This window comes from Triturus cristatus, chromosome 3_2 (genome assembly GCF_964204655.1).
Source record: "Triturus cristatus chromosome 3_2, aTriCri1.1, whole genome shotgun sequence".
Classification (NCBI taxonomy): domain Eukaryota; kingdom Metazoa; phylum Chordata; class Amphibia; order Caudata; family Salamandridae; genus Triturus; species Triturus cristatus.
The window spans coordinates 1209125318-1209149300 of record NC_140584.1 but is presented as its reverse complement, the minus strand read 5'-3'; the positions used below and the strand labels follow the sequence as shown (position 1 = coordinate 1209149300).

The following is a 23983-nucleotide window of genomic DNA, read 5'->3' as shown; positions in this document are numbered from 1 at the left end:
ATATGTTGAGGTCGCCTAGAATGCGTAGGTCTGGGTGGCCCAGATGGGTGTTGGTTACTCTACTGTATTGCCTTGCCTGAGTTTCCTCATCCTGCAGCATGTTCTAGCTGACATCAGAACCTTCATGCCAGCGTGGCAATAATAGTAAATTGAAATAACCGCATAAATAGTATGTGATGGGATATGGGATGGATTGTCTCCAAGTACATTGATATTCAGGGAGAGTTAGAAATTTACAAGGCAGACTCATTGCCTGCACATTGTTTCCCCCCAGCCATGAACTTCATGCTGCGGATGAATGATTTCCGCACTGTGGATCACCGTCTGAAGCTCTACTTAGATGTTGAGGTATTTGAGGATAACATGGAGGAATTCCAGTGCTTCCTGCAGGTAAACAAACAGAGCATCTATGTGTATACTCCCTGCACCCTGTTTCTGCGGTTATATTCCTTTCACAGTTTGTCTTCTTACAATTTGCTATATCCCCAGTGCATAGTGTTGTTTCTCTCCAGTGGATCCGTCTCCCCTGTGAAAACTGTCCCGTATTTCTATTGTGTTTGGCTCCCTTGTGCAAACTGTTCCTTTGCTTTGTGTTTGTGTCCCCTGTCACAGTTCCCTTCTCTACATAGTGAACATCTGTCATTTGAGTCTCCCCAATCGGTCCCCTGGTGCCAACGTACTCTTTCAGTTCCAGCACTGAGGGATATTTCTCTACCCTTCCACTGCTATAGTTGCATCTGTCTTTCCTGCCATCCTCCTATACTGAACTCCTTTTTCATCTCAAGGTGCCTGTGGTGCAGTTTGGGAAAGAAGGAGAATTTTCTGCTCTTGTTGTCATCTCAGAACATCGACTTTACATGATGGAAATCACTGCAGAAGTACGGTAAGTGAATCTCCTGTGCTACCAGTTTATGGTCCAGTTCATAGGTCCAGGTGTGGCTGGTGTCCAGTCTGCAGCGCCGCCTCCCGCTACTGTCAGATATGAGGTTATTGGTTTGGGAGGGAGGCATCCTTACCGACTTTATAAACCCACTCCGGTTAGGTCAAAACACAAGTCTAAGACAATCTCTGCTCAACCCCTAGTAGTAATTGTTCAAACAAGAGCTGTCCCTAGAGAAGTGTGTGCTATGTTTGAGTAGTGCCAACAGTCTTAAGGTAAGAACACAACACAATAAAATTCTCAAACCAATTTTGATGAATAGGTAATAATTTAATGAGAAAAAAGACGACAAGATCATCAAAATCCAAGGGGAACCAGAGATATAATTTTTTACGTTTTAAGACAGAAAATTTCTAGAATTGTAAAGCACTGCGGAAAATCGACAGTTTGTGGTAGGTCAGAATCTAGGCAATTTCAGCCAACTGCGATGGAGCCTAGGTCGCCTACACCAGGTGTGTGTCCCTGGTTTTAGTTTTTACCTTAAGACTATTCCCCAACTATTAGAACAGCTTCTTTTGGTTATTCTGGAAGCCCCCAACAACTCATGGAAGGCTTCTGGGCACCACGTCTCCCTCCAGCCAGGTCTCGTGAATGGTCTAGTCCTCTTCAATTATTTGCGCCCTCCTGGAGTCAGAAGTCTTCCTGCTTTTAGCATCCCTTAAGCACATAAACAGGAGACTAACCACCTGACCCATGGAGACCAGTTCCGGTCCCTGGGAGTACTTGTGTAAGTCCTCTTGTTCTAGCAGGAGTCAGAAGGCAGGATACTTCTTCCAACATGGCTGCCACTTCCAGCTGGAGTCTTCCCAGGTCTAGGAATGTTCCCAGGAGGCCGAGGTTGAGGTGCCCGATTTACCCTACGCACTAGCTAGTAACTGGAGAAAATCTGCAGCCCAATCATAACTATATCCTTCCCGTCTCCCCAACCTCCTTTTACAGCAATTCCGTTCCAGTAAAATGAACCAGTATCCCCTGTCTTAACATGTCAGGATCCAGCTGCCACCAAGCGAGGGTTTGTTCAGCTCTGGCCCCTTCCCTACCTGACCGGGTCAAACTGGGTTTCTCTCTTCTGTGGGTGGAGCCCGACTGCCAAGGGACGGCCTGGGGGATGAATGGAAGAATCCATTCCTAGCATCTCCAAGTCAAAAGAGGTAGTACTCAAGCTGCCCTTTGTCTTTCCAACTGTTCCTGTCTGCTCCTGGATAGCTAATCCTTGCTAAGGGATCAGTGGTGAAACCCCTCTGGCCTTTCCTGGGCCCAGCAGCAAACCATTGTCCTCTCAGCCAGAGTTGTTAATTCTACCAAACAAGGGTGTGTATTCCAGCTCTGGAGATGTGATGAGTGGCAGACCTGCCTTTTCCTCCTACAGTGACAAGCGACTAGCTTTCTTGGAGGCTCCTGGGAATGGTTAGTAGACGCCTTCTCTGCATTTTCTAGTCCAGAGGTAGGGCTCAAGCTGCCCTTTGGCCTTCCAACTGTTCCTGTCTGCTCCTGGATAGCTAATCCTTGCTAAGGGATCAGTGGTGAACACCCTCTGGCCTTTCCTGGGCCCAGCAGGCAACCATTGTCCTCTCAGCCAGAGTTGTTAATTCTACCAAACAAGGGTGTGTATTCCAGCTCTGGAGATGTGATGAGTGGCAGACCTGCCTTTTCCTCCTACAGTGACAAGCGACTAGCTTTCTTGGAGGCTCCTGGGAATGGTTAGTAGACGCCTTCTCTGCATTTTCTAGTCCAGAGGTAGTGCTCAAGCTGCCCTTTGTCCTTCCAACTGTTCCTGTCTACTCCCGGATAGCTAATCCTTGCTAAGGGATCAGTGGTGAACACCCTCTGATCTTTCCTCGACTTAGAGGCAAAGCTCAGTAATTCTCCCAGCCAAGTTATGTTATTCCAGCTCTGGAGACGTAATGGGCGACAGAACTGTCCTTCCCTCCTGCTGTGACTGGCGACTGGCTTTCTGAGAGTACTGGGAATTAATAGGAGAAACTCTCTGGCGTCCCAAAGTCAAGAGGTAATGCTAAAAGCTTACCCTTCTGAAAACTTGTCTGGTCCACTCCCAGATTCACTAAGTGGTCAGCAGTTAGCATCCATTTCCTGCACCTAGAGGCAGGCGATCGTTGTCTGAACCAGGGTCTCCCAGGCAAGGATGTGTATTCCAGCACGGGGTGTGATGAGCAGCAACACTGGCTTTAAGCTAGTTCTTGCTCAGGCAGCCTGAAGTACCATTTTACAAAGTTACTTTTAGGTTATCAAAAATCTGATTTCACAATTAAGTTCGTTTTCGTAAACTAAGCAGGAAATAACTTTATAGCATTGTCTAGACCATTTCTAAGGGCATGTTTAAAATAAAGATTCTAATCCTACATGGGTTTATTAGGGAAACGTCTAGCCAGGAATACGTAGTGAAATATCTTTGGGGTTTTATTTCAGTGTGAGGGCACACTCACACCAATATGACTGTTCTCCTTTTTTAAATATACATATAAATACATAAGCAATCTGCCTTGGGGGCGTACAATGCACACTTAGAATGAATATATAAAAATGGGCTTTTCCTACATAGCAAAGGCATGTGCCATGCAGTCGCTCAGTACATTGAATCCATAGCCCAGACAGAGCACTGTGGTGCCCCTGGCAGATGTATATTTTTATCATGTCTCTGGGTGGTGTAAATACACACTGCAGTGCACATATGACATTGTAATGTCCAGGCCAAAGGCACACAGTAGGCGCCATTTACAATGGACTTCTAGAGAAATTAAATAGGCTAGATAGGGAGTTCCAATGTACAGCACATGCTTCAGAAGAGACACACAGGCGGTTTATTACTGTTTAGTAGTGGTAAAGTTCATAAAGGCAGCAAAAATAGCGCCCAAAAAAGGAGGAATATTCTGGGAAGACCTTGCAGAAAATGCAGATTTGCTACAGCTGCCCTCTGCTGGTCAACTCGCGTCGCAACCTCCACTCCTCCCTCTGCTGGTCAACTCACATCGCTTCCTCCCCTTCTCCCTCTGCTGGTCATCTCACATCGCTTCCTCCCCTTCTCCCTCTGCTGGTCATCTCACATCGCTTCCTCCCCTTCTCCCTCTGCTGGTCATCTCACATCGCTTCCTCCCCTTCTCCCTCTGCTGGTCATCTCACATCGCTTCCTCCCCTTCTCCCTCTGCTGGTCATCTCACATCGCTTCCTGCCCTTCTCACTCTGCTGGTCATCTCACATCGCTTCCTCCCCTTCTCCCTCTGCTGGTCATCTCACATCGCTTCCTCCCCTTCTCCCTCTGCTGGTCATCTCACATCGCTTCCTCCCCTTCTCCCTCTGCTGGTCATCTCACATCGCTTCCTCCCCTTCTCACTCTGCTGGTCATCTCACATCGCTTCCTCCCCTTCTCCCTCTGCTGTCCAACTCCGAGTGCATATTCTGCTGCTGTTTGTTGTCCAATCCTAGTCTCTGCTGCTGTACCTTTCTTCCCACTCTCTACTGACCAACCTGCATGCCAGTCTCTGCTGGTCCTTACGAGCCCTCTTCTCCTGTCCTTTCCTGTCATGGCTCACGGTTCAGCTTCAATAGCTGCCATCAAACATTTACAGATGTGTGGCAAACAAACAGAGAGCAAAGGGCATGCAGGTGATGAAGGCAGCTTAGAGGAGGACCGCCATCTTGGGCAGACCAGTCAACCAGTGAAAATCTATGGATTAATAGAGTCGAACTGGGGTGAATGGCTCTACGTTTGTAAATTCAGAATTCCGTCACGGGAAGGGCTGCTGGCAGAGTTATATTAGGGTAGGCACACTCTCTTGTGGGGTTTGTTGAAGATGGTATAGGGAAGGCATAAGAGCTGCGGCTGCGGAGCAGTGCGGACTGTGATGTGCTGTGGAACAGTGTAAGGTGGTGTAGGGGTGCTTTGGTGTGTGCACGGTGCAGGAGCACTCGGTTGGGGGGGGGGGTAAATTGCATACTTGCTATAAACGACGATATAGAGAGGTTCATCACTATGTTGTAGGAAGGATTGAGTAGGGGCTCAGGATGTGGAGGGTGAATTGCATCCTAGATATACAGGGGATGTAGAGGAGCTGGGTAATATGGTGTTCGAGCACTGAATGTGGGGGATGAACTCCATGCTAGAAACAGCGGATGATGGAGAGCAGCTGGTGACTACAGTGTAGCAGCACTGGCAGTGAAGATGGGGTAGGAGTGCTTGATCATCTTCATGGTGTAGGATTACTGGTCATAGTGTAGGAGTACTTGAGTGTGGGAATAGTGTAGGCGCTCAGGATGTAGAAATGTTTGGAATGGAAGAATGAGTGGATGGTGTAGAGGAGCTGGTTACTGTAGTGTTGGAGCTTAGACATTAAACATTGTGTATGAGTTCTTGTGTGCGTAAGTGGTGTAGGCGTCTGGATATGGGGATGACTGGAATGCAGGATGCAGTGGATGGTGTACGGGAGGTGGTTACTATGACATAGGAGCTCTGGCTGCAATGGATTGTGTTGGAACGTTGACTCTACTGAGATGTGCAAGATGGAGACGGCGACTTTAGGTCATGGCCTAGCAATGCAGGCTGAGGGTTGTCCTATAAGTCCATATGCTGTGATCATATGTTTCTACATTCTATGATAGGTTGTACCAGTTGCCAAGAGGGCTCCTCCTGAGTAACAGGTTGACTGTTATCTAATTTCCAATTGCAGGGGCCCGCCTTCAAACTGGCTTGGGAAGAGGGCCACACATCAGCTGACTTCTTTAATGCACTTGGAGTTTGGTCTTTGGGGCCAGATCCTGCACATGGGATTTGAACATCCCCCGACATCGTACAGCCTCCTGATCCGGAACCAGATCCGCTGTGATAAGTTCTACCAGTGCTTCCGGGGTGAGTACCTAGAATTTGAAGAAGACAAGGAATTGTATTGAAGACTAATAGGTGGAGGGCGGGTGGCACTGAGCAAAACTGGGATGCTAAAGTGCTTTGGGTGGCTTCTAAAAGGGGGCAATGTCTCAAAAATCTTTAAAAGGCAAATGCTTTATGGCAGAATGATCTTTCGATGGTGGGAGGTTTGCCCCACTACAGGGATCATACTGACTGATGCAGAGTGAGGTACATTAAGAGGGACTGAGCACTGTTTGGTGCATGGTGAGTGGCTGTCTCTCCCTCTGCAGTGACCAAGACAGGCAGGGGCTGCCCGGGCTGCTCATGATAACTAAAAGTGTCTTCTCCCCCTCCCCCCACCCGTCACTAGCACAGAGGGTAGCAGCAGTCTCCTGGGTACAGAAGGGGAGGTGCTGGATCCCCCCCCCGGCACTGTAGTCTTGCAACTCCATCAGAGAGTACCTCCTGCCACTCACTGCTTGGTGACGACCATTTCCATGAACGTGAATGGAACACGGCATAGATATTCGAGGAAATAGCCAATGCTGGCACCAAGAATTCCAGCTTGCTCGTTTGGCTCCCATGGCATCTGATGTTCAGCAGGTAGAAACATCTGAGGTGTAGTTAGAAGCACTCATTCAGAAGACCTAGTCTGCGTGTAGCCTGCAGCGCTGCTTCCTCGAAGAGATTCTTGCCATTCACAACTGTCAGTGTAGGACACCAGTGGTTAGTGCCTGTGCTCCGGCGCATTGTGAGCATGGAAGCAATCTCTATCTAGGCCTGACTGAAGCACCAGTGGTTAGCTCCTGTGCTCCGGCGCATTGTGAGCATGGAGGCAATCTCTGTCTAGGCCTGCCTGAAGCACCAGTGCTTAGCGCCGGTGCTCCGGCACATTGGGAGCATGGAGGCAATCTCTGTCTAGGCCCACCTGAAACACCAGTGGCTAGCGCCTGTGCTCCGGCGCATTGGGAGCATGGAAGCAATCTCTATCTAGGCCTGACTGAAGCACCAGTGGTTAGCGCCTGTGCTCCGGCGCATTGGGAGCATGGAAGCAATCTCTATCTAGGCCTGACTGAAGCACCAGTGGTTAGCGCCTGTGCTCTGGCGCATTGTGAGCATGGAGGCGATCTGTATCTAGGCCCGCCTGAAACACTAGTGGTTAGTGCCATTGCTCCAGCGCATTGGGAGCATGGAAGCAATCTCTGTCTAGGCCTGCCTGAAGCACCAGTGCTTAGCGCCGGTGCTCCGGCGCATTGTGAGCATGGAGGCGATCTGTATCTAGGCCCGCCTGAAACACTAGTGGTTAGTGCCATTGCTCCAGCGCATTGGGAGCATGGAAGCAATCTCTGTCTAGGCCCACCTGAAGCACCAGTGGTTAGCGCCTGTGCTCTGGCGCATTGGGAGCATGGAGGCAATCTCTATCTAGGCCTGACTGAAACACCAGTGGTTAGTGCCTGTGCTCTGGCGCATTGGGAGCATGGAGGCGATCTCTATCTAGGCCTGACTGAAACACCAGTGGTTAGCGCCTGTGCTCCGGCGCATTGTGAGCATGGAAGCAATCTCTGTCTAGGCCTGACTGAAACACCAGTGGTTAGCTCCTGTGCTCTGGCGCATTGGGAGCATGGAGGCAATCTCTATCTAGGCCTGACTGAAACACCAGTGGTTAGTGCCTGTGCTCCGGCGCATTGGGAGCATGGAGGCGATCTCTATCTAGGCCTGACCGAAGCACCAGTGGTTAGCGCCTGTGCTCATGCGCATTGTGAGCATGGAGGCGATCTCTGTCTAGGCCTGACTGAAACACCAGTGGTTAGCGCCGGTGCTAAGGGGCGTTGGGAGCATGGAGGGAATCTCTGTCTAGGCCCACCTGAAACACCAGTGGTTAGCGCCTGTGCTCTGGCGCATTGGGAGCATGGAGGCAATCTCTATCTAGGCCTGACTGAAACACCAGTGGTTAGTGCCTGTGCTCCGGCGCATTGGGAGCATGGAGGCGATCTCTATCTAGGCCTGACTGAAACACCAGTGGTTAGCGCCTGTGCTCCGGCGCATTGTGAGCATGGAAGCAATCTCTGTCTAGGCCTGACTGAAACACCAGTGGTTAGCGCCTGTGCTCTGGCGCATAGGGAGCATGGAGGCAATCTCTATCTAGGCGTGACTGAAACACCAGTGGTTAGTGCCTGTGCTCCGGCGCATTGGGAGCATGGAGGCGATCTCTATCTAGGCCTGACCGAAGCACCAGTGGTTAGCGCCTGTGCTCATGCGCATTGTGAGCATGGAGGCGATCTCTGTCTAGGCCTGACTGAAACACCAGTGGTTAGCAACGGTGCTAAGGGGCGTTGGGAGCATGGAGGGAATCTCTGTCTAGGCCTGACTGAAACACCAGTGGTTAGCACCTGTGCTCTGGCGCATTGGGAGCAAGGAGGCAATCTCTGTCTAGGCCTGACAGAAGCACCAGTGGTTAGCGCCGGTGCTAAGGGGCGTTGGGAGCATGGAGGGAATCTCTGTCTAGGCCTGACTGAAACACCAGTGGTTAGCGCCTGTGCTGTGGTGCATTGGGAGCATGGAGGCAATCTCTATCTAGGCCTGACTGAAGCACCAGTGGTTAGCGCCTGTGTCCGGCGCATTGGGAGCATGGAAGCAATCTCTATCTAGGCCTGCCTGAAGCACCAGTGGTTAGCGCCTGTGTCCGGCGCATTGGGAGCATGGAAGCAATCTCTATCTAGGCCTGCCTGAAGCACCAGTGCTTAGCGCCGGTGCTCCGGCACATTGGGAGCATGGAGGCAATCTCTGTCTAGGCCCACCTGAAACACCAGTGGCTAGCGCCTGTGCTCCGGCGCATTGGGAGCATGGAAGCAATCTCTGTCTATGCCTGCCTGAAGCACCAGTGGTTAGCGCCTGTGTCCGGCGCATTGGGAGCATGGAGGCAATCTGTCTAGGCCCGACTGAAACACCAGTGGTTAGCGCCTGTGCTCTGGCGCATTGGGAGCATGGAAGCAATCTATATCTAGGCCTGACTGAAGCACCAGTGGTTAGCGCCTGCTCTCCGGCGCATTGGGAGCATGGAGGCGATCTCTGTCTAGGCCCACCTGGAACACCAGTGGTTAGCGCCTGTGCTCTGGCGCATTGGGAGCATGGAGGCAATCTCTATCTAGGCCTGACTGAAACACCAGTGGTTAGCGCCTGTGCTCCGGCGCATTGGGAGCATGGAAGCAATCTCTGTCTAGGCCTGACTGACACACCAGTGGTTAGCTCCTGTGCTCTGGCGCATTGGGAGCATGGAGGCAATCTCTATCTAGGCCTGACTGAAACACCAGTGGTTAGTGCCTGTGCTCCGGCGCATTGGGAGCATGGAGGCGATCTCTATCTAGGCCTGACCGAAGCACCAGTGGTTAGCGCCTGTGCTCATGCGCATTGTGAGCATGGAGGCGATCTCTGTCTAGGCCTGACTGAAACACCAGTGGTTAGCGCCGGTGCTAAGGGGCGTTGGGAGCATGGAGGGAATCTCTGTCTAGGCCCACCTGAAGCACCAGTGGTTAGTGCCTGTGCTCCGGCGCATTGGGAGCATGGAGGCAAACTCTGTCTAGGCCCACCTGAAGCACCAGTGGTTAGCGCCTGTGCTCCGGCGCATTGGGAGCATGGAGGCGATCTCTGTCTAGGCCCACCTGAAGCACCAGTGGTTAGCGCCTGTGCTCATGCGCATTGGGAGCATGGAGGCAGTCTCTAGCTAGGCCTGACCGAAGCACCAGTGGTTAGCGCCTGTGTCCGGCGCATTGGGAGCATGGAGGCAATCTCTGTCTAGGCCTGACTGAAACACCAGTGGTTAGCGCCTGTGCTCCGGCGCATTGGGAGCATGGAGGGAATCTCTGTCTAGGCCTGACTGAAGCACCAGTGGTTAGCGCCTGTGCTCCGGCGCATTGGGAGCATGGAGGCGATCTGTATCTAGGCCCGCCTGAAGCACCAGTGGTTAGCGCCTGTGTCCGGCGCATTGGGAGCATGGAGGCAATCTCTGTCTAGGCCTGACTGAAACACCAGTGGTTAGTGCCTGTGCTCCGGCGCATTGGGAGCATGGAGGGAATCTCTGTCTAGGCCTGACTGAAACACCAGTGGTTAGCTCCTGTGCTCCGGCGCATTGGGAGCATGGAGGCGATCTCTATCTAGGCCTGACTGAAGCACCAGTGGTTAGCGCCTGTGCTCCGGCGCATTGGGAGCATGGAGGCGATCTCTATCTAGGCCTGACCGAAGCACCAGTGGTTAGCGCCTGTGCTCATGCGCATTGTGAGCATGGAGGCGATCTCTGTCTAGGCCTGACTGAAACACCAGTGGTTAGCGCCGGTGCTAAGGGGCGTTGGGAGCATGGAGGGAATCTCTGTCTAGGCCCACCTGAAGCACCAGTGGTTAGTGCCTGTGCTCCGGCGCATTGGGAGCATGGAGGCAAACTCTGTCTAGGCCCACCTGAAGCACCAGTGGTTAGCGCCTGTGCTCCGGCGCATTGGGAGCATGGAGGCGATCTCTGTCTAGGCCCACCTGAAGCACCAGTGGTTAGCGCCTGTGCTCATGCGCATTGGGAGCATGGAGGCAGTCTCTAGCTAGGCCTGACCGAAGCACCAGTGGTTAGCGCATGTGTCCGGCGCATTGGGAGCATGGAGGCAATCTCTGTCTAGGCCTGACTGAAACACCAGTGGTTAGCGCCTGTGCTCCGGCGCATTGGGAGCATGGAGGGAATCTCTGTCTAGGCCTGACTGAAGCACCAGTGGTTAGCGCCTGTGCTCCGGCGCATTGGGAGCATGGAGGCGATCTGTATCTAGGCCCGCCTGAAGCACCAGTGGTTAGCGCCTGTGTCCGGCGCATTGGGAGCATGGAGGCAATCTCTGTCTAGGCCTGACTGAAACACCAGTGGTTAGCGCCTGTGCTCCGGCGCATTGGGAGCATGGAGGGAATCTCTGTCTAGGCCTGACTGAAACACCAGTGGTTAGCTCCTGTGCTCCGGCGCATTGGGAGCATGGAGGCGATCTCTATCTAGGCCTGACTGAAGCACCAGTGGTTAGCGCCTGTGCTCCGGCGCATTGGGAGCATGGAGGCGATCTGTATCTAGGCCCGCCTGAAGCACAAGTGGTTAGCGCCTGTGTCCGGCGCATTGGGAGCATGGAGGCAATCTCTGTCTAGGCCTGACCGAAACACCAGTGGTTAGTGCCTGTGCTCCAGCGCATTGGGAGCATGGAGGGAATCTCTGTCTAGGCCTGACTGAACCTAATATTCAGTGGCTCCTCCCTGTCCAGGTAAGAGCAGTGGGAGTGGCATGCTGGCTCTGTAGATCTGAATATGTTCTGAGACCAGACTGTCCTCACACTTTCTTCCAGTCAAAGAAGGATTCTGCAGGAAGCTTTCTGCATATTCCGTGGGTTATTACAGCTTGGGCTTACTTTACTCTCCTAAATACCGGCAGTGTGCGCCACTGCCAGGGTAAATGTAAATTAAATGTAAATGTAAATTTTGATCAGACCCCCCTGGCAAAGGAGTCCCGAGGATCAAAGCTGCTCCCTCCATCTTTGGAAGAGCCTCTCGCAGCACCTCAGACTGAGGAACAGCCGCTGCCTATTCTGAGGACGTTTGAAGGCTCTTTTGAGTGTGTTTTATCCTTCTGTGAGTGGACGTTACTTCTTGTGAGTCTATTGCTGCTTCTCCTGTAGTCCTCTGTGTTTTTTACATCCTTCATCTTCTGATTCATGTGTTCAATAAATGAATAGAGGTTGAACTCTTCATTGCGCCACGGAGAACGGGGGAGAAGGGGGAGCTTCTACGGAGGCTTTACAGGCGGCACCTTCACACCCCAGCAGCCTTAAAGAAGAGTGGTGCTGGGTCATTGTTCAATAGACGTGTGAATCTACAGCAGCAGGGATCTGTGCTGGACCTCCTCTTTCATCATCTTACCATAGTAACATATATATATATCTATCTCCACAAACAGTCCTCGGCGGAGTCCGAGCCACTTTAAACGGCGGGGTAGCCAGCCCCAAAAATTCCACAATTCCTGGCGTCGCTCCTCATGCAGCGAGAAAGAACACCAGTGCCATGGCCACAGTTTTGCTAAAGTGTGTTTATTTAGGCAACAATAAACACACAACGCGTTTCGGAGGTACCCGTGAGAAAGGAGTGAGTTTAACTCCGAAACGCGTCGGGTGTTTATCGTTGCCTAAATAAACACACTTTAGCAAAACTGTGGCCATGGCACTGGTGTTCTTTCTTGCCGCATGAGGAGCGTCGCCAGGAATTGTGGAATATATATATATTTTTGTTTTTCACAGAAAAACAGGTGTAATAAAAGATCTGTTTTTAACTTGTGCCCTCGCAATGCACTGCCTATGACTTCACATATTACATTGCTCATGACATGTTCTATGACGTCATTTATGGCATCAATGATGGCCTCTCAAATTACATCACTGATGACATCATCCAAAGAGTGTGTTAGTTTGTGATATAGTTAACATCGTGGAGAATAACTTCCATGTTGCTTCTCTACCAACATTTTACGCCCTGTGTCCTGCTAATGGGTGTAAGTGTTTATAAAACACATGTGGTCCTAATGCATCACATGTTTGTAGAGGTTTTGAACACGTCATACATATTTGTATTGAACAGTAACTCTGTGTAGGTGCGTGTTGGCGACTTGTGTTCAGCATTTTCCACACAAGTTTTTTTAGTTCTGCAGGAAAAGTTTCTAACAGGCAAAGATTGTGCATAGTAGGTACTAGGAATTGTAAGTAGCCGTGAGTTATTAGAGAGAATCGTCTCAGCATGACAAGTTCTACATAACATAGGAGACTGTGTGCACCAGGTCCTAACCTATGTACATGCGCTTCTTTTGCTTAAGAAGATGGGCTGTCCGTGACGTTTTCACCACAGTATGAAGGCTGCTGGTAGTATGATCGTTGGCACCTTCAGACTTTTGTTATTTTAAGTCAATAGTGTCTTTTTTGACAAGTGTTGCATAGAGTGTGCACTGTTCTTAGTAGATACGTTTGACTCTGTGGTGTATTTCTCATGAGTTTCACAGTGTGCTACAGAGTAAACTCTCTCCATAGAGTAAGCACTGTTTACAGTACCCACTTTTCTACTCATATCAATTTCTTTCTCAATGTAGGTTTTTGCGACTGTGAGGGGTTTGATACAGATAAAAGCTGTCCGTAGTTAGGCATTCATTTTGGAACAGACGTTGAGTATCTTGAGAAACTTGGCTTTAACAGTTGTACACAGATTAAACACCGTGTGCTAATGAGGTTTTAGAATATATCTGTGGTTGATTGTTAACACGAACTATGCTGCTTGTGAAGTGTATGGCATAGGGTCAATGTTGCACATACCACATGCTCTCTACACCTAAGGGAGTTGGCATTAATGACACCTTATATTATTCTGAGCTATTTTCTACTTACTTTCAGGTCTCTAATGCCATGCTAGTTTATAGAGTAGTGTGTATAAAAGAAGCTTGGATGATTTCATCATTATGTCATCAGTGATGTCATTTAGCAAGTCATGAGTGATGTCATGTGACGTCATAAGCAGTGCATGGCGGGGACGCAAGTTGTAGTTAGCGCTGCGCTGCTAACTAACTATAACTGGTGAATTTCTGTGTTTTTTTCGAGTTCACAACGTAAATGTTGTTGCTGACATATTCACCTAACTATGAAGTTACTTCAACTTTTCGTTTTTTTCCAGTGATTTTTTTACATTTTTGTAAACCAAAAACATACCTCTTAATCACACCTAACTATGTTACTTTAACCTTTTAGTTTTTTCAGTGAATATCTAGGATTTTTCAAATGTAAAGAAATATTATATTTTCATATGTAAAGCTAATTCCTCACCATGCACGACCCTGTGGCCAACCCCTGCAGCCCCCTCCTATTCCCCCCGCCCTTCCCCCCCCCCCCCTCACAAGCAGCCAACCCCATGCTGCGCACGGCCTTTTGTTGCACACAGCGCGGCATTTTCCACAGGCCCTGTTTCCAACTCCCAACAGGCAGCCACCTGGAAGCAGTCAACACCTTTGGTCATGCATGGCTTGGGTTTAGCCACAGGTCCTGTCTAACAGCCAGGCTCAGCTTCCAACTCTCCGCAGGCAGCCAGCCCCACGCTGCGCACGGCCTTTGGCCATGCGCTGCGGGGTGATGGCCACAGGGCGTAGTCTGCTGCAGAGCCCTGTGGCCAAACGCCAAGCAGCCTACTAACCCCAAACCGCGCACAGCTTTGGCGTGCACAGCGTAGGTTTGGCCCCAGGGACCCCATCCCCTGGGGCAAAATATATATTAAGGGGAGGGAGCATGCAGCCCCCTTCACATTCCTGAATTGGCCCCGAGACCCCATCCCCCAGAATTGGCGCCAGGACCCCATTTGCCAGAATTGGCCCCGGGACCCCATCCCTCAGAATAGGACCCGGGACCCCATCCCCCAGAATTGGCCCTGAAACACCCTCCCCCAGAATTGGTCCTGGGACCGCATTACATTATAAAGGGGGGGGCATTCCCCCTCCCCCAATCCTTATTAGGCTCCGGGGACCCCATCCTCTGAACCGAATGAGTAATTTTCCCTTTTTGTGTTTAAAAATGTCACATTGAAAAGAACGCATTCCGCGTTATGATGGAATTTGAATCCTCATTTAGGTGCTAGCTCTTAGGATTATGGCACTTAAATACTAAAATGCATTCAACAGGTATCAGGTAACAGACTCCTTCGGCCACTTCCGGCAGCCAGTGCATCTCTTCTGCCCTGCCATTGAAAGTACCTCTTCCATGCCTTATCCTCAGATGTCCAAAATGGTGGATTATGTGGCTAGACATGTATACAGCTGCATTCATTATTCCTCATAAATAATCACTTACTCCACACGTGGGTACCTATGATGCCTGTGTACCTATGACGCTTGAGCACTTATGATGCCAAGTACCTATGACGCCTGAACACCTATGGTGCATGAGTACTTATTAGTACCTATGATGCCTGAGTACCTACGAGTTTCTTTGAGTGCCTGAGTACCTATGATGCATGAGTACCTATGACGCCTGACTACCTATGACACCTGAGTACCTATGACACCTAGGCACCTATGACGCCTGAGTACCTATGACACCCGAGCACCTATGACGACTGAGTACCTATGGCTTCCTATGATGCCTGAGCACCTATGACGCCTGAGCACCTATGATGCCTGAGCACCCATGATGCCAAGGCACCCATGAGGCCTGAGCACCTATGAGGTCTGAGCACCTATGATGACTTCACTTCCTGTAACTCAAGCAACAGTACAAATGCAGGTCCAGTTCTTTTGGTATACAAACATGGGTTATGGAAAGGGATGTCCACATTTTATCACTCTATAGTTAATTTTGCTGCCAGAGGGGAAGTAGCAAACCGTTGCTAAACTCCGCTCCACTCTTGACAAGTCGGATACTGCGACCAGAGCCATGGCTGTGGAGCTGCTGTTGCCCAGTCTGTTTTGGGGCTTTTCTGATTTGGCTTCTTAAGACATAAAAAAAGGTACTAGAACTGTCATTTGATGTTAATCTTCTTTCTGGGTTTTCTCACATGTGGGATTTATTTTGCACTAACCTGCCTACAAATGAATGTAACCGTGTACACAGCTGGGTTTACAGCACTGTGCATGTGAAGCATTGGTATGTACCAGGTGCACTCATTGGTGCAGCTATGGGGGTTTGCAAGAGGCAAAGGAGGAGGGACTAGTGTGGGGCTGTCAATGGGTTTATGTTGCAATAGAAACAGGTAAGTAGCGCAAAATACACAGTGGTCACCAGGCGGAGACCGAACCATATACTAGAATAGTGGTATGCGAACCACAACTCAAGTCAAAACTATACCCAGAAGACGTAGAAGTGTCAGGGATGTTAAATGGTAGCGGCAGTTTCAGTCGATAACCTTTCAAGTATTGCCCGGCGGTAATCGCCTCTTATACCATTCGATGATTAACCAACAAAAGAGGCAGGCGCCGGAGACTGGAAGGCAGGAAACAAAGTTTTATTCCGTCGGAGCAGAACACATCAGATCGGACAGCAGGGTATCGTCTCGAGGTGCTCTCTCTGCATCTCTGAGACCTGGTCTCTTATACACACGTTTATGACTTTATTGCAGGTTTATCATACATGGCACATTCTTGAGATCGCTTTGATACATGAAAGAACATCCTCAGAATCCCCGGCTCAGATCCGCTCCCACACATAGCTACAGTAGAAGTCCCCACCCCACCCACAGTAGGAGATGGCTATCACACAGCTGGACATTCCGCCAATTCCCGGGGGTGTGTGCGACTGGTCGGGTCTCAGGGGGTGGGGGGCCTTGATCTACTGTAATCCCTTTGATGTGGGGTGTTTCCCTTACAGTAGGGGCAATAAACTGCATCCGCAGGGCTAGGTGATGGCCTGGGATCGGTTCGGACAATCGGGCGCAGAGGAAGGGGGTTATCAAAGGGATGTATGACCATGTATGGGATGAAAGAAGGTGTCGGTCAGGCGCGGGATGTGGTTCCATGGCAGGGTCGCGAAGAAGGAGAGAGTTTATGGCCCATGTATGAGAGAGCAGGGGTGGTCAGCGCGCGGGGGATGTTCGCAGCGCCAGAGGGACGCGCTGGCGATCGGCAATGAGGTCATGGTGCCTAAAATCGCCGTCGCGCGTTTTCTGCGTGTGGCGCTTGGGGAGAGACAAGATGGCGCAGATAATGTTCAGTTACGAACTAAATTTGCACAGGGACCCAAGGAACCACCTAAGGTGAGTATCTAGGAACCCCACCGAGGCCGTGTGCAGAGTGGTAACACGACAAAGGGCTCAATACAAGTCAACGGGTAAGTGGCGGTTGCAATTTTAAAGGACCCTTCCAAGTGGACCCTGAAAAAACCCCGTGGAAGACAGAAGGTTGGAGAGCCACCCCACCCGTGGATACCCGTGGAACCAGGATACCTACACCAGGGGAGCCGGGTGCATAGGTGCGAAGTGATGTCATAAACCGCTGTGAAAAAGTGTCCGGTGGAACCCAAAGGTGGATTCAAGGTGAGAAGTACCTGCAAGCAAAGGGGACAGAGTCTATGCCACTCAGGAGTGACCAGGAGGTACGGAAGATGCATGCCCACTGAAGTTGGGTGCTGAAGGAAAGATGACGGTGACCTTGGAGCTTCAGCTGTGAGGACCAGGCGATGCTATGGAAGACTAGGAGCTGTTCACGAGCTGTCCCACGTCGGATGTCGAGAATTGAGGGGTCGGTGTCCGCTGGGAGCACCAACAAGCCTTGGCAACTGCAAACAACGTGGAAAGTGAAGAAGGTGCAGTGTCGGGACCAGCAAGGTCTAGGCGACTCACCACAAGTAGGGGAGTCAGGGCAGGCCCCGAGCAATCAGGGGAGTCCAGAAGAAACAAAAGTGACTCTCAACAGGACCCACAGGCCGGTGGCACTGCACTGGAGTCTCAAGAGGACCTTGAGCAGCTCACCAAAGGAAATGGGTGTAGCCAACCCTCTTTCCAAACCCTCCCATAGGTGGGTCCCCTGAGTTAGTCCAATCCCTTTCTTAAGTATAAGTAAGGAACCCCTGGCAACAGGAATTTAGATATCCCTCGACGAAACTCTGCAACTAAATCCTGGAACTTCGATGCTCTAATAACGACTAGAGGACTGAAGAAATCTCCCCTGGGGTCAAGGAGTGACTCCTCTGCTTGGCAGGCACCAACAAAGCGATTGCCGGTCTGCATCTCCGAAGCTCCCGCCGGACTCCGAAGCATCTGCAGCCCAGGAAGAGGATTTCCAGACTTCTCAGAGGCCGACCCGAGTCTCCAGCAAAGTTGAGACCTGCAGCCCTTGTGAGTAACGTGGAACCGGAACTCCTGGTCACTGTGCACATTTGCAAGTGCATTGACTTCTCTGCGTCTCTCGAAGTCGTGCTTTGGGTAAAGTGTAGCCCAAGCCCCGAGCACCTTTTGCACCGAAGATTGTGGGCCTACACTCCACGAATGTTCCGTGAGCCCACTTCTTGCATTTCAGCTCGAGGCTCCTTCGCGATCCCTGGTCCGCCGACTGGTGGGTCCCTGTGAAGGCAACTCTGATTTTCCTTGGGCTTCCCTGGTTGCTCCAGACATGCCCTGACTCCCCACCGCATGGTGAGTCCCTCAGACCTTGCTGGTCTGCACCGGACCATCTTTCTCCTTTCTGCGTGGATTGCTGTTGCCAAGGCTTGTTGTGTCCAATCCAGACACCGACGCTGCAGCACTCGACATCCTTCGTGGGACAGCTCAAATCCAGCTCTTGGTCATCCTCGACACCTCCTGGTCCTCGTGGCTGAAGAGTCCAGCTTCACCTTCTTCACCTGAAAACACCCCACATCGGTGGGCATTTGTCTATCGTGCCCCTGGTCACTGGCTAGTGACCCAGACTCTGTTCTCTCTGCTTTCAGGTTCTTCTCATCTTCGATCCAGGCTTGGGTCTCTTCGGGCACTTCGCATCTTCCCCGCAGCAGCACTTCTTTGCCAGCACCCATTGAAAACGACGACGCGACCCGACACCGTTTCAAACCTATGCACCCGGCTTCCCTGGGTGAGGTAACTCGAGTACTCCGGTGCTCCTGTGGGTGTTTACCCTAGGACTTCCTAAGTCCCAAAGGGTTTCGTCCTAGCTCATCTCTAAGTGTCCCTAATCTTTAAAAATCTAACCGCGACTTTCCCCATAGAAGCTAACGGGAGCTCGCGGCTGTGTTCTCACACTGCACACAGCCCACATGGGTCCCCTGTGTCACTACCTTGGGTGGTTCCTTGGGGTCCCAGTGATTCTAAGGCTCTAGGCCTTGTGTCTAGTTAAGTCGTGGTTCTTATCACTATTTTAGTATATGGTTTGGCTCGCCCCTAGGGCCTGACGTGTATTTGTGCTATTTTACTGTAATATTTGAAGTGTAACTTATGTGTTTTGACCTCTAGTCTCATAAAGAGACTAGGAGGGTGTGTTTAGTAATAAATACATATATTTTATATATATATACCTTGTGTGGTTCTCCTTTCATTTGGTCATTCAAGAGATTATAGACTGGTAAAACAAGCTGCTTTACATTCCTTCAAGACTTAGCCTGAAGGCTGCTCTCCATAGCTACCACTAGGATAGCTTTCGATAAAGGTGGTCTTTAAACCTATCATCAATAAGGGTTGTTTGGACTGGTACCGGGTGCCCACTATAACTAGTGGACAGCATATACCAGGCCAACTTCTCACACTTATGATACCAATTTAGGGGAGAAAGCACAGAGACTGGGGTCCTGATTAGCAGGATCCCAGTCAGACTAGTCAGAAACAGCATTACATCCAGCAAAAAGTGGGGGTGACCATAAAAGCTGATCCTACTTTCCTACAATGTTCATTCCCTATAAGTCAACAATGTTATTATTGCATCATGTGCTATTAGTTCTTTACTGTTTCGGTTCTGGTGTGTTTTTTCATACTCTTTCTTTTCTTCTGCAGATATCTTGGAAGACTTACCGCTCCAGCACCGGCTGCGGTTCAGGCAGGAGATCAAGGAGAGGGTGACGCGCCAGCACAGGCTCTGGTACGGGATCTGGAGAGGGAGGTTGGGGGTGTGGTGTCCTGTAGATTGGGTTAGTGATAAAGGTGGATGTCAGGTCGTGATGCGTCATTGAAGAGCTAAGCAATGTGCACTCAGTGCCACTGTTCCTCCATTGTCTGCTGTTACAGCCACTCACCCAGAGGTAGATGGACCTGGTTCAGAGGGATTAAAACTGTGTGTAAATATCCAGTACCGAACTCCTACTTCCCCTGTCCTTGTGGAGGGTTTGCAGTGATGGGATTGGTCCGCCCACCACATCCAGCATCAGTAGTTGCATGCCTGTTTCTACCTCTGCCCTGGAGTGCTGGTGGTAGCGGCGGCTGTGGTGGTGGCGATGGGTGTGGTGGTGGCGGTGGCAGCAGTGGGTGGGTGGTGATGTGAGTGTTGCGGTTCATTGTGGGTGCAGAGCTATTTCTTGCTCTAAATGGGAGCTGGTGATCGGTAAGCTTCGTGCCCTGCCCAGTAGTAGAAAGGCGTGGCCTTTGTAGACTGAAGGGGGAGGTGGGTGAATGTGTAACATTGGATGGTGCAGCCCTTTCACACTGGAGGTATGTTGGAGGGCTTGGGTATGGGGCCTTGTCTCCAGTATTATGAGGCAGGGTGGTAATTTCCCTTATTCTGGTGATTGGGAAGTGCAGCTGCGGCACACTTTTTGTTATTAGTACGGTCACATTCCTAGCACTGAAACCGGGTTTGGAGAAGCAGGATCAAATTTAGGCCACTAACTATGTATTAAAGAAGTTGCTTCTTCTTGTGGTGCTGCAGCAGAGATGTGGGGGTAGGTTGGGTGGATGCATCCCGTGCCCGGGAGGGGGAGTGTGTATCGTGTTCCTGGGTCTGTTGCTAAGGGCAAGTGTATCCTTTGTGCTGCTCCCTGGTTTTACGGGGAGTCCATCTAGGTGAGTTTGTGCAGTTTCTGAAGTGAGAAGTAACCACACCTCTTGTCCACAGGCCAGTGCTGGGAGAGCTGCTGGTCACCGATGAACCACCCAACCTCAGAGTGTCTCCACACTACTACTACCTGCTGGTGCACATTGCTCAAGGTAAGACCTGCCACATCACCCAGAGTAGGACCTGCCACATTACGGAGAGTAGGATCTGCCACGTCACCCATAGTAGGACCTGCCCTGCCATGACACAGAGAGTAGGACCTGTCATCTCACCCACAGTAGGACCTACCTCTCACCCACATTAGGACCTGCCCCCTCACCCACAGTAGGACCTGCCCCCTCACCCACAGTAGGACCTGCCCCCTCACCCACAGTAGGACCTGCCCCCTCACCCACAGTAGGACCTGCCCCCTCACCCACAGTAGGACCTGCCCCCTCACCCACAGTAGGACCTTCCACGTCACCCAGAGTAGGACCTGCCACGTCTCCCAGAGTAGGAGGACCTGCCACGACAGTAGGACCTGCCCCCTCACCCACAGTAGGACCTGCCCCCTCACCCACAGTAGGACCTGCCCCCTCACCCACAGTAGGACCTGCCCCCTCACCCACAGTAGGACCTGCCCCCTCACCCACAGTAGGACCTGCCCCCTCACCCACAGTAGGACCTGCCCCCTCACCCACAGTAGGACCTTCCACGTCACCCAGAGTAGGACCTGCCACGTCTCCCATAGTAGGAGGACCTGCCACGACAGTAGGACCTGCCACATCACCCAAACTAGGACCTGCCACGTCACCCAGAGTTGACCCGCCAAAACACCCCGAGTAGGACCTGCCACGTCACCCAGAGTAGGACCTGCCACATCACCCACGGTAAGACTTACCACATCACCCAGAGTAGGACCTGCCACGTCACCCAGAGTAGGACCTGCCACGTCACCCAGAGTAGGACCTGCCACGTCACCCAGAGTAGGACCTGCCACGTCACCCAGAGTAGGACCTGCCACGTCACCCAGAGTAGGACCTGCCACGTCACCCAGAGTAGGACCTGCCACGTCACCCAGAGTAGGACCTGCCACGTCACCCAGAGTAGGACCTGCCACGTCACCCAGAGTAGGACCTGCCACGTCACCCAGAGTAGGACCTGCCACGTCACCCAGAGTAGGACCTGCCACGTCACCCAGAGTAGGACCTGCCACGTCACCCAGAGTAGGACCTGCCACGTCACCCAGAGTAGGACCTGCCACGTCACCCAGAGTAGGACCTGCCACGTCACCCAGAGTAGGACCTGCCACGTCACCCAGAGTAGGACCTGCCACGTCACCCAGAGTACGACCGGCCACGTCACCCACTGTAAGACCTACCACATCACCCAGAGTAGGAACTGCCACATCACCCACCGTAAGACCTACCATGTCACCCAGAGTAGGACCTGCCACGTCACCCAGAGTAGGACCTGCCACGTCACCCAGAGTAGGACCTGCCACGTCACCCAGAGTAGGACCTGCCACGTCACCCAGAGTAGGACCTGCCACGTCACCCAGAGTAGGACTGGCCACGTCACCCAGAGTAGGACCGGCCACGACACCCAGAGTAGGACCGGCCACGACACCCAGAGTAGGACCGGCCACGACACCCAGAGTAGGACCGGCCACGACACCCAGAGTAGGACCGGCCACGACACCCAGAGTAGGACCGGCCACGACACCCAGAGTAGGACCGGCCACGTCACCCAGAGTAGGACCTGCCACGTCACCCATAGTAGGACCTGCCCTGCCATCTCACCCATAGTAGGACCTGCCCCTCACCCACAGTAGGACCTGCCCCTCAACCACAGTAGGACCTGCCCCCTCAACCACAGTAGGACCTGCCCCCTCAACCACAGTAGGACCTGCCCCCTCAACCACAGTAGGACCTGCCACGTCACCCACAGTAGGACCTGCCACGTCACCCAGTGTAGGACCTGCCACGTCACCCAGAGTAGGAGGACCAGCCACGTCACTCAGAGTAGGACCTGCCACGTCACCCAGAGTCTGACCTGCCACGTCAACTAGTCTGACCTGCCACGTCACCCAGAGTCTGACCTGCCACGTCACCCAGAGTCTGACCTGCCAAGGTCACCCAGAGTCTGACCTGCCAAGTCACCCAGAGTCTGACCTGCCACGTCACCCAGAGTCTGACCTGCCAAGGTCACCCAGAGTCTGACCTGCCAAGGTCACCCAGAGTCTGACCTGCCAAGGTCACCCAGAGTCTGACCTGCCAAGGTCACCCAGAGTCTGACCTGCCAAGGTCACCCAGAGTCTGACCTGCCAAGGTCACCCAGAGTCTGACCTGCCAAGGTCACCCAGAGTCTGACCTGCCAAGGTCACCCAGAGTCTGACCTGCCAAGGTCACCCAGAGTCTGACCTGCCACGTCACCCAGAGTCTGACCTGCCAAGGTCACCCAGAGTCTGACCTGCCAAGGTCACCCAGAGTCTGACCTGCCAAGGTCACCCAGAGTCTGACCTGCCAAGGTCACCCAGAGTCTGACCTGCCAAGGTCACCCAGAGTCTGACCTGCCAAGGTCACCCAGAGTCTGACCTGCCACGGTCACCCAGAGTCTGACCTGCCACGTCACCCAGAGTCTGGCCTGCCGCGTCACCCACCGTAGGACCTGTCCACATAATTCCAAGTAATCCCGGTCAGGTCAACTACAGTACGTTCTACCATTGTCACTTGACCTGCTAACATTACCCAAATTAAACCGCCTTTTGCCATCATCTGTTACAGTTGGACTTAACAGTCCTACCCAGGTGACACTGTCCATCTCTCCTCATCCATGGTAATATTGGCCATTTTCACCAGAGGTCCTTGCCCACATCAACTAAAGTAAGACCAGCTCACGTCACTCGTGCCATGCTCTGCCATCAGCCCCAAACACACACGGTAAACCTGGTATAAATAAGTGCTCCGACCTGGTTTTAGACAGTAAGCTGTACAATTTACAATGTCCCTTTTAATAAGGACCGATTCGGAATCAGTGTACCAGGCTCCTTTGTCTCCTCTTTCAGGGAGTTTGAGTGAGATGTGCGCAGACTGTGCTCACTGGGTGGTGGATCCAGGACGAGATCCCTTTCAGAGCGATGTGGGTCTCCAAATCTTTTAGACCCAGTCTGGCGTCATACAGCCTATACCACTTGTATGGAGTCAAGTCATGGCTGCCCTTCTGGCTCCCATATATACATGGTACAGAAGTTGATAAGGACGACACTTGAGATAACAATGAGTAGTAATCCACACAGAGCCTTCAGTCGTGGACCAGTTTTATTGTTTGAACAAATTAACAAACGGGTGGCCTCCAGCTAAGATGCAGAACACAACTGACTCTTACTCCTCTAGAACTCTCACGCATCGCTTGCCATGAACATTATGCAAATACTCCATAATCATGAGTCTTACAAGATATGTCCACTCCTTGGTATTCCACTGCTGAGGCCGCCATATTGTTCCACTGCTGAGGCCGCCATGTTGTTCCACTGCTGAGGCCGCCATGTTGTTCCACTGCTGAGGCCGCCATGTTGTTCCACTGCTGAGGCCGCCATGTTGTTCCACTGATGAGGCCGCCATGTTGTTCCACTGATGAGGCCGCCATGTTGTTCCACTGATGAGGCCGCCATGTTGTTCCACTGATGAGGCCGCCATGTTGTTCCACTGATGAGGCC

General features: G+C 51.7%; 1 protein-coding gene across 1 annotated transcript in view; it reads left to right on the top strand.

Annotated features, from left to right (window-relative positions):
- STK11IP (serine/threonine kinase 11 interacting protein) overlaps positions 1–23983 on the top strand; it is a 410719-nt gene that overhangs the window by 353632 nt on the left and 33104 nt on the right. The window contains exons 20-24 of the mRNA XM_085650186.1: positions 275–390; positions 786–883; positions 5623–5801; positions 19293–19377; positions 20347–20438. Coding sequence (XP_085506312.1) covers positions 275–390; positions 786–883; positions 5623–5801; positions 19293–19377; positions 20347–20438 — 570 coding nt within the window. The remainder of the gene's footprint in view (positions 1–274; positions 391–785; positions 884–5622; positions 5802–19292; positions 19378–20346; positions 20439–23983) is intronic.